Raw genomic sequence first — 10,668 nt, 5'->3', positions numbered from 1 at the left:
CGCTAGACGTCAAACCAGCGCAATGAATCTTCACTTTCAGTTTCAGCTTAGATTACGCATAGAATCTGGCGTTTATCGTTAAATATTTTGTTAAATGTTATCAATGTTTTTAGAAACTTTTTATTTTTGAGTAGGAAATGTAGTAAGCCTTTAATTTCTGTGATAGCTCTACATAATATAATTTCCTTTTCATAGTTATTATTACTTTCTCTAAAACATGTCGGGTTTTTGTTATCATTTTGTGTAATAATATTTTTTTTGATTTTTCCCGGGAAATTTTAAGTGAAGCAGAGTTATTTCCCTTTAAACGGCTAACGTTCGGAACGTTTCGTGACTTTGCTTCGATAGGCAGGTTATTACAAATTTGTTGTTGTCATCCGAGTGGAATATTGACAGAAATGGCGGAAGTACTCCTGCTGGCAGGGATAGGAATATTGCTGTTTTGTTTGCTGTTAACACTTTTTGTTTTGATTGTTTACTCTGGCATATTTGAAAATGTGACTGTTGGAACCGGAAAGCCTCCAATAGGAGAGGTTACCATTGCATACAAATTTGCACGAGGGCCCTACAAAGAAGCAGGTCAGCTGTGCAGTGACATCAGTTTGCTCGCCCCTTCGAATGGCCATCGAGTTGTCTGTATTTACTACGACAACCCCAAAGTGGTAAACAAATATTACGATCTGATCTTTCCAGTCTTATGATGCAATTATTAGTCAAAACGGGAATATACATTCAAAACCGAATGGCAGATTTCTGAAAGTAAACGTTCCATTGCAAATACATTACAAGACATTTAAATGAGATAAACAAAAACCACATGATACAATGGCGAATTGTTTACCTACAGATTCTGCGTATATCACTGAACAATAGGCCACGTGCCAGTAATATATTCTCGTCGACTCATTTAATTTAAATAGATAAAACAATAGTCTATATGTACATTGTTCTTGTCTTAAGTTTGTTTCCATGGAATATACAGTATTCAATATAGGCCAAGATCTTTTAAAAATGTATGTACATAGCATATATATAATCACTGTGCTAATTCACTACAATGGCATAGTATGTGTATTGGCTCTTTATACAAGTGTCAAGAATAACTAGGTCAGATCACCCTGAAATTTACCCTTGATCTGGACAATGAAATGTATATATATAAACATTTTGGTAGAGCCAGGTTCAAATTTAAGTACTGTTTATATCACCTTATATCATAAGGTATTTGAACCAATAAGCACCCACAGCACTTAAAATAAAAATTGAGGCAAATAAGGGGTGCTTACCTGTAATAGAAACAGATTTGGACTAGTCTTTCATAAGATTATTCTTCAAAGTAAGCCATAAATCAATTTGCAAAAGATATCGGTAAGGAAACCAACACAATTTTAATATTTTCAGTCTGCTTTTAAATCAAAGTAAGTGAAATTGAAGTCTAAAAAAGGGGAGGGGTGCTTATACGGATGTATTGGGTCAAATACAGTATTTATTAGCCCACCATCATCAGATGGTGGGCTATTCAAATCGCCCTGCGTCCGTGGTCCGCCGTCCGTCGTCCGTCGTCCGTTCATAAACAATGCTTGTTATCACTATTTCTTAAAAACTGCTGCAGGGATTTTGTTCAAACTTCACATGGAGGGTTCCCTTGGTCCATATTTGTGCCATACAGATTTTGAGGCTGATCGGAAAAACAAGATGGCCGCCAGGCAGCCATCTTTGATTTGGGCAGTTGAAGTTTGTTATCGATATTTCTTGAGAACTACTGAAGGGATTTTGTTCAAACTTCACATGGAGGTTACCCTTGGTCCCTAGTTGTGCCATACAGATTTTGAGGCTGATCGGAAAAACAAGATGGCCGCCAGGCGGCCATCTTTGATTTTGGCAGATGAAGTTTGTTATCGATATTTCTTGAGAACTACTGAAGGGATTTTGTTCAAACTTCACACGGAGGTTACCCTTGGTCACAGTAGTTGTGCCATACAGATTTTGAGGCTGATCGGAAAAAGAAGATGGCCGCCAGGCAGCCATCTTTGATTTTGGCAGTTGAAGTTTGTTATCGGTATTTCTTGAAAATTACTGAAGAGATTTTGTTCAATCTTCACATGGAGGTTACCCTTGGTACCTAGTTGTGCCATACAGATTTTGAGGCTGATCGGAAAAACAAGATGGCCGCCAGGCAGCCATCTTTGATTTTGGTAGTTGAAGTTTGTTATCAATATTTCTTGAGAACTACTGAAGGGATTTTGTTCAAACTTCACATGGAGGGTACCCTTGGTTCTTAGTTGTGCCATACAGATTTTGAGTCTGATAGGAAAAACAAGATGGCCGCCAGGCGGCCATCTTGGATTTTGATAGTTAAGGTTTGATATCCCCATTTCTCAAAAAGCGCTGAAGGGATTTTCTCAAATTTAATATGTAGGTTCCTCTAGAGCCCTTGTTGTGCATATTGCATTTTTGGACCAATGGGTGAACAAGATGGCTGCCAGGCCGCCATCTTGGATTTCGATAGTTAAAGTTTGTTATGGCTATTTCTCAGAAAGTACTGAAGGGATCTGTCTCAAATTTCATATGTAGGTTCCTCTAGGGACCTAGTTGTGCATATTTCATTTTGGGACCGATCGGTCAACAAAATTGCTGCCAGGCAGCCATCTTGGATTTTTATATTCAAAGTTTGTTATCGCTATTTCTCAGAAAGTATTGAATGGATCTTTCTCCAATTTCACATGTAGGTTCCCCTAGGGCCCTATTTGTGCATATTGTGATTTGGGACAGATTGATCAACAAGATGGCCGCCAAGGAGTCATCTTGGATTTTGATAGTTGAAGTTTGTTACCGCTATTTCTCAAAAGGTACTGAAGCAATCTGTCTCAAATTTTATATGTAGTATGTTTGAAAAAGTTTAAAAAGTAGAGAAAAGATCCATCTTTCCTTTGTCAGATATAGATCATTCTTTGGTGGGCGCCAAGATCCCTCTGGGATCCCTTGTTATTAAAATGCATATCAAATTTAGTTAGAACCAAACTGAATATAATATGGATAATTATAGGCAAATCTAAGACCCTCCAAATGCTATATATAGTATACATAGAATATTTGCTCTACCATTGGAGCTACCGGTACGTATATACCTGGTTGTTGATCCAGAACTGTTAGTCTGTTACGCAATCATTGTAGTTTTATTCATCCCTGGACTATATATATATATTATTTCTATGTATATAGCATATAGCTAAAGTCTCTGTGCGACAACTTGTGTATTAAAGTCCTTTGATTTATTTATACAGTACACGCATGAATAAATTTGACCAATTAATGGTACATATATGGGTTTTGAGGTTGGAGGTGCAATATATATATAGCTAGCTCACCCTTTATAGTCTTGAAGACTTTCTAATCAGGCTGTATATGTAGTTGATCAGAGTGTTTTTCTACAGATCTTGAAATGCCTTCAATATTGCTATGACAAATATATATATAAACCAATAATATACGATCTCAATATTGAGAAACTTCTGATGTTAGACACGACGTAATGATCAAAAGTGTCTCGTCGTGCTATACCTCTAACATTGATGGAGTAATATATAAACTGCACATGTAAGTAAATAGTCCAGGGGTGTATGGATATATACCATACAGTCATTGAGAACAATTAACCCCTGGAATATTGAGGTTGTATACGGTGGCTGATTTATGCCATTTCGTCTTTTCGTCTTTTCGCCCCGAAAAGACGAAAATTAAATATCTTAATTCTCGTCTTTTCGCCCCGAAAAGACGAAAATTAACAAATTTAAATTTCGTCTTTTCGCCCCGAAAAGACGAAAGTGAAGCACGCTAATTAGCGCATTTAATTTTCGTCTTTTCGCCTTAAAAAATCTCGTCTTTTCGTCTTTTCGCCCCAAAAAGACGAAAATTACAAACCTTAATTTTCGTCTTTTCGTCTTTTCGCCCCGAAGAAAAGACGAAAATTAACAAACCTTAATTTTCGTCTTTTCGTCTTTTCGCCCCGAAAAAAATACAAATTACAGATATACTTTGTCATCTATCATATACGACGGAGATTATAATGTAATTTCTAATGTACAATTATGATGAAGACCATGTCATGTATGTAGTCAAAATGTCTTTTCAAATAATACACAGTACATTGTACCTACTGATTGACTGTTATAATTAACTGTATTTGAGCAATTTCTTGGTACAAGTCCTTCCTTTAAACTCAAAGTCTTCACGAGTTATCTTTCATAAATTATTTTGTTAACAAGTTTATCCGTGGTTCAAACGCTTTCAAATAATACCCGCCGACAACTTTTTTTTCCAAGTTGTGTAGGGGAGGCAACTCCTGTAAGTGCTATGTTTAGCATCTTAAGTTCATTATGGTCCTTACATATACACGGCAATGTTTTGATAAGCGTAATTGCTAAAGAGGGCGATTAGAACACAAAAAAATAAGATATTAATGAATTTTAAAAAAATGTATCAATCACGCTAAAGGATTTGCGGAATGATGAATCTGTTAGTGGCACGTGGCATATGCCACGTGTGAGAAATCTACGTAACTGCTGTAAACAAACATGTTGACTTCTGTTTTAAAACTTCTAATCTTAGTTATTGATGAAGATACTTGTAATACTATCAATTTAATAAATCGATTGTTATCATAAACTACTTTGATGCTTCTATATTGAACAATTAAGTCAATATTAAGATAAAAAGATTTCAAAATGACTTCCACACCAGACCGGAAGGCGAAAAGACGAAAAGACGAAAATTAAGGTTTGTTAATTTTCGTCTTTTCGGGGCGAAAAGACGAAAAGACGAAATTTAAGGTTTGTTAATTTTCGTCTTTTCGGGGCGAAAAGACGAAAACACGAAAATTAAGGTTTGTTAATTTTCGTCTTTTCGGGGCGAAAAGACGAAAAGACGAAAATTAAGGTTTGTTAATTTTCGTCTTTTCGGGGCGAAAAGACGAAAAGACGAGAATTTTGAAGGCGAAAAGACGAGAATCAAAGTCGCTAATTAGCGTGTATCACTTTCGTCTTTTCGTGTTTGACTTTTCGTCTTTTCGTCTTTTCGCGGCGAAAAGACGAAATTTAAAGTTGTTAAATTTCGTCTTTTCGGGGCGAAAAGACGAAAATTAAGGTTTCTTAATTCTCGTCTTTTCGGGGCGAAAAGACGAAAAGACGAAATGGCACAAATCAGCCACCGTAGTTGTATGTGCTATCCGTTATATATATAATGTATCTATGATCACTTAAACTCACAAGTTGGATAAGATATTTCATTTGATTGAAAACTGTCAAAATGACAAATTCTATCAAATGTATTAGTACATGTACTTAATAAAAATGTTTATCTTGTTTGACATTCCAGGTCCCTTCTCACAAATTGCGTTATGCTGTTGGAGGTGTTTTATCTGAGGACGGATCACCTGAGGATGAAGAATTCAAAAAGAAGTTATTAGATGAAGGGTATAAGGTGACCAAACTGCCGAGTGTTTCCTTCGCCGTCAGCACTTTCTTTCCTTACAAAAGTACCTTGTCTATATTCATGGCCATATTTAAAGTGTACCCAGCTCTGGACTCGTACATAGAGGTAAGAATAATTCATTTGCTATTTCAGTTTTCACAAGTATTGAGTACATGATAGGACACGTATCGTGATACTTGTCTCTCGATATGATACATATAACAATAATAAGTATTAAATGATTGATCAGTCAAAAAGTGAAAAATTTCTATGGTTTAATTTGCTCTTTCCCTTGGAACTTCTACAAATCGCATGTTAGTCTTGTTCCCGACTTTGTATGATATGTCTTTAAAGCAGTGGCGACAGGTTGTCAACTCTTTCACTGTCAATTTTACCCTTTCTTTTTCAATAATAGCAGTATCTAAAATGCTTATATAAATATGTGACTTGAAAGTTGCTGGAGGTTCTTTTAGTTCTATTCTGTCTGCATATTACAGAGTAAGCTTCCATGCGGATAGGTATTGATTGTTACGTCAATATTTTGTAAGCGCAAATTACATCATTTTCTCCGAAAAGTATGATGTTACGCTCACAAACACATGACATCACAATCGATACCTACCCGCAAGGGCAGATAACTCTGTAATATGCAAACATAGAATACTTGCTTTAATTATAAAATAAATATTGGACCATAAGCTAGAGGATACCAAATTGAAGATCTCATCATGTATGTTGAAAATATTATCTTCTCATGATCAGTATGAATTGTTAATGAAAATCTACTCTGTAAATTTACTTTTATAGCTAGGGAACCTCAGTTTTTCCTACAAACTACATGTACTTTATGCCAACTTTTTTTCAGGAGCATCGTCTTTGTGCCCATCCGATGCTGGAAATTTACGACACAGACAAAATACACTTCATGGCTCCTCTGGCCAAACAGAGTGAGTTCTATGTGGAGGAGGCCGAGGAGGATAGTGGACTAAATCTGGACGATACTGAGGACGCCGAATCTGAGGCACCTTCCTTCGATGAAAGCATGTTAGACAGCAGTGTCTCCCGCAGTGAGGCCTCTGCCACAACTTTCATGGGTGAGGTCTCAGACAACGAGGAAACAACTGCAGAAGGAAGTCCAAGGCCATCAAAGTCTCCAGCGAAATCGCAGTCAAGGGACATATCACAAAGAACACAAAATCAAGACTTAATAGACTCTGGGTTTAGTTCAGAACAAGTGACAACTCCAGAAATCAGCCCTGAGAAGAGCAAAGATGTCGGTGAAAATTCCGGGGACGTTTCTGACGGGAACGAGTCCAGTTCATCATTTGAAGAAATACAAATGGACCCTGAAATGTCTTCTGGAAAAATACCAACTGAATAAATATTGCATTAAATATGAAGATATAATTAATGATAATGTTAATTATAATTAGTGGGATCACCTTATTTACACGGATTAATGCTTCACAGATCAAAAGAGAATCATGCAGTCATATGTTGTCACACCTAGATAGCTGCTGGTTACATTAGTATAAACAGTCTTCAAGTTATACAGAGTTGTCTGCTCTTACAAGAAGGTATTAAACGTAAAAAATATAATTTTGTGTAAGAAAATTTCAAATTCCTCACAAATTGGTGAACTAATGATTATACTGCAGACTAATGGATGTAGTATACGTATTCAATATGCTTTCTCACAAGAAATTAGAACAGATGACTTTGATGAATTAGACTCAGTGAGGTAAAGTTGGTTTTCTATATTCCAGTGTTTGTAGCAATGCTTGTAGCTAGGTAGCTTGTATAGTGATCCTACCATTATTCGAGTTTGAACTAGCTGTATAGCTGGCTGTTGTAGTGATGGTATTTTCATTAATGGTTTCTAGCGAGTATGTATTAAATGATGATTGTACCATTGTTTGTCTCACACAATTTACTGAGAAGTATATAAGTGTCTATCACTCATTCCTTCCACTCACTTCATTTCTGAGCTCAACTCAATTTGCGCTCTTCTAAGAAGAGAATTTGCCGAAATCTTCTCAGAAGATCTTCCAGCATATAGACGGAAGAGCTTCCAGAAGCAGAAAAGCTAGTAGAAGAGGGCACATTGAGTTAGGCTCTGGGATAGCTCTTGATCTCACTCCTATATTTCAAGGAACTGAAACTTCATACTTATATTTAGTGTATTTGGTCCACCTAGCTATTGACTAGGACATGTACATAGTGCAATGCGTATCAAAAGTAGGTCACTATGACCTATATTTTGACCTTTGACTGACATTCTAGAAAGAGCTTGTTGGGACTCTACCTTCTTAGGCTCCTACATTTGCATATTGTAAGGCCTTTGAACTTCATGCTTGGTGTATGGGTCCATCTAGAACAGAAAGTGTGTTGTACCAAATATAGGTCTCTGTGACCTAGGTTTACTTTGACTTTTTCACCTAGATTCAAGAAAACACTTCAATAAACTCTAGCTTCTACATTATGATTATAAGAACTTTGAACTTGGTACTAGGACTGAGGTGACATTTTGACCCTTAACTTATAATTCAAAAAGAGGTTGTCTTGATTCTTATCACTTTGGTATAAGGAGACACAGGAACTTTATACTCTGTATATATATAGGTCCATATGTCCACCAATGCAATGTTTGGCATACACGAATCGAGTAAATGTGACCTACTTTTTATCTTTGATGAAAGATAAAAGAAAAGGCCTTATAATATGAGTTATTAGATTGTTGTATGTTTACTTGAAAGTTGATACGTGAGGCTGCCACCTAGTACAGGACTACAGGGTAATGTCCAAATGTGAACTAGTATGTGGATTAACATTCACTTTCAAAGCTAATCTATCAAATTATTTGATTCGTCATGGTTGTTTGAAAAGACAGTACTAGTGTCTACTGGTGTTTCTGAGCTCACTTCCAAAAAAAAATAATAATTTGAGCTTTCGTCAGATTTCAGCCATGTAAACTATACATATCTATATACACAATTCAATCAATACTGCTTATCATATAGTTATATGTTTGTCAATTAGATAGATGTATTCATTATTCGTTTTGTTTGAAATACATTTCATTAAGCACATGTGATTTGCACATATTCACAACTTCAAGTCTACTTGAATAATGTATGTTAAATATGTATATTTTTGCATGTGATATATATATGTATTAATGATAAACTGTTTGAGAAAAATTTAAAAAACACTGGATATATTTGCAATTTTTCTAGCTTTTTTCTACTACGTATATATGTAACGTTTTAAAGATGCAGAAATAATTTAAAATTTACTTTTGTTTATTTTTTCTTGACATTTGAATTTATCATAGTTTGTGGATATCCAAATGCATGCAACCAACTAATTGATTTCATAACTTATTAAGACTTTATATGAAAGACTTACAAAGTTTTACAAAACTCTAGATTAACAAATTTCCATTGAAATGTATATATCAGACTTAACTCTGTTACGAGACAAAAAGTTTTTTTGGTCAGATAAATAATATAAATGATAAGATTAATATGTAATGCTGTACATGATTTTAGTATATATTTACTCAAGATATTTGCATTTATGATCATGCTGCCAGTCATCATAACGACAATATTTTTTTCTGTTCCAAAATTAGAGGAATACAATGTACATCTACAGATTTCTGTGTGGGATGCCAGATATTTAGTTAATATGTATGTAAGTTTGGTATGTACATGTTGTACATACCTATGTATGTACATGTTGTACATACCTATATAAATTTTAGATATTGACCTTAGGAAGGAAAGGAAATTCATCCATTTATAGTAGTCTTATTTAACTTGACTTTTGACTCTGTGACAAATTGAGTCGAATATGATTCATGCATTTCATTTACCAGTAGTCCAATTGACTTTTGACTGGGAAGAAATTAAGTTGATAATAATTAATGCATTTCATTTAACAGTATGTAGTCCAATTAACTTGACTTTTGACTCTGGGAAGAAATTAAGTCGATGATATTCATGCATTTCATTTACCGGTACAACTGTAGTTCAATTTAATTTGGCTTTTGACTCTTGGAAGAAATTGAGTCAATGATTATTCATGCATTTCATTTTCCAGTTATCATATACTATTTAACTTATCTTTTGTTTTTGGAAAGAATATGTATTGATAATTATCCATGCTTTTCATTAACCCATTAAATATATAAAATTTTGACTTAAGGAAATTTAATTAGAAACAAGTTTTGACTTAAGGAAATTAAGAAAAAATATTTGATGATAATCTGTATGGTTTGTTTAGTTCTAAACTGTTTCCCGGTACTCAACTTTTGACTGTATGTAGGAAAGGAATACACTGCCCTCCAAAAGTTCTGTTACACATGTAGTTTTATCAATACATGTATACATAAAGTACAGAAATATGTTATTACGTTATTAACACAGGCATCAGTATATATAAACTATCAACTTATTTATATTCTCTAAAACTCATTAATTGTTTGTTCGAGAGTTTTCTCAAAGATAAAATGCCGACAAATCTTTATATATGTAACAGAACTTTTGGAGAGCAGTGTATAGTTATTCATGTAATTAGTCCTACTATATTTGACCCAATAAGCGCTCAAGGCAGTTAAACATTGAAATATGAAGGGGTGTAGAATAGAACCAGATGTGACCTACCATTTCATAAGATTTTATTAATTTACAGAAAAAATCAAATGGAGAAATCTTATTGGTTCAAAGGTAAGTCTGTATTATATTTATGTCAATGTAAGTGAAATTGAGGTCTCAAAAAGGGGTAGGGGCCACTTATTGGGTGGAATACAGTATTTATTGAACTTGCCACACTAGTGTTCCTATGATTCACAAGCCTTGTCCAATATACTCCATGTTGGTGTGATTGTGATCCCTGGGACGTCCCATGTTGGTGTGATCGTGATCCCTGGCACGTCCCATGTTGGTGTGATCGTGATCCCTGGCACGTCCCATGTTGGTGTGATCGTGATCCCTGGCACGTCCCATGTTGGTGTGATCGTGATCCCTGGCACGTCCCATGTTGGTGTGATCGTGATCCCTGGGACGTCCCATGTTGGTGTGATTGTGATCCCTGGCACGTCCCATGTTGGTGTGATTGTGATCCCTGGCACGTCCCATGTTGGTGTGATTGTGATCCCTGGCACGTCCCATGTTGGTGTGATTGTGATCCCTGGCA

General features: G+C 35.4%; 1 protein-coding gene across 1 annotated transcript; it reads left to right on the top strand.

The window, feature by feature from the left end:
* The first annotated feature begins 382 nt into the window (after positions 1-382).
* On the top strand, positions 383-10,624 carry LOC138336966 (testis-expressed protein 264 homolog). The gene is made up of 3 exons (XM_069286618.1): positions 383-662; positions 5,374-5,595; positions 6,335-10,624. Exons 1-3 carry the CDS (start codon positions 399-401, stop codon positions 6,848-6,850), a joined length of 1,002 nt encoding a protein of 333 aa, XP_069142719.1. The 5' UTR covers positions 383-398; the 3' UTR covers positions 6,851-10,624.
* The last annotated feature ends 44 nt before the right edge of the window (positions 10,625-10,668 follow it).

Source organism: Argopecten irradians, chromosome 12, assembly GCF_041381155.1.
Source record: "Argopecten irradians isolate NY chromosome 12, Ai_NY, whole genome shotgun sequence".
Lineage (NCBI taxonomy): Eukaryota > Metazoa > Mollusca > Bivalvia > Pectinida > Pectinidae > Argopecten > Argopecten irradians.
Note: the sequence above shows the minus strand (reverse complement) of the source record. Positions and strands in the feature narration are given on the sequence as shown.

What these genes read in the sequence shown, in the direction of transcription:
- LOC138336966 (XM_069286618.1), top strand. Translation starts at nt 399, where the DNA reads ATGGCGGAAGTACTCCTGCTGGCAGGGATAGGAATATTGCTGTTTTGT. An exon ending in ACTACGACAACCCCAAAGTG is followed by an intron (nt 663 to 5,373) that starts GTAAACAAATAT and finishes TTGACATTCCAG; the next exon opens with GTCCCTTCTCACAAATTGCG. An exon ending in CTCTGGACTCGTACATAGAG is followed by an intron (nt 5,596 to 6,334) that starts GTAAGAATAATT and finishes ACTTTTTTTCAG; the next exon opens with GAGCATCGTCTTTGTGCCCA.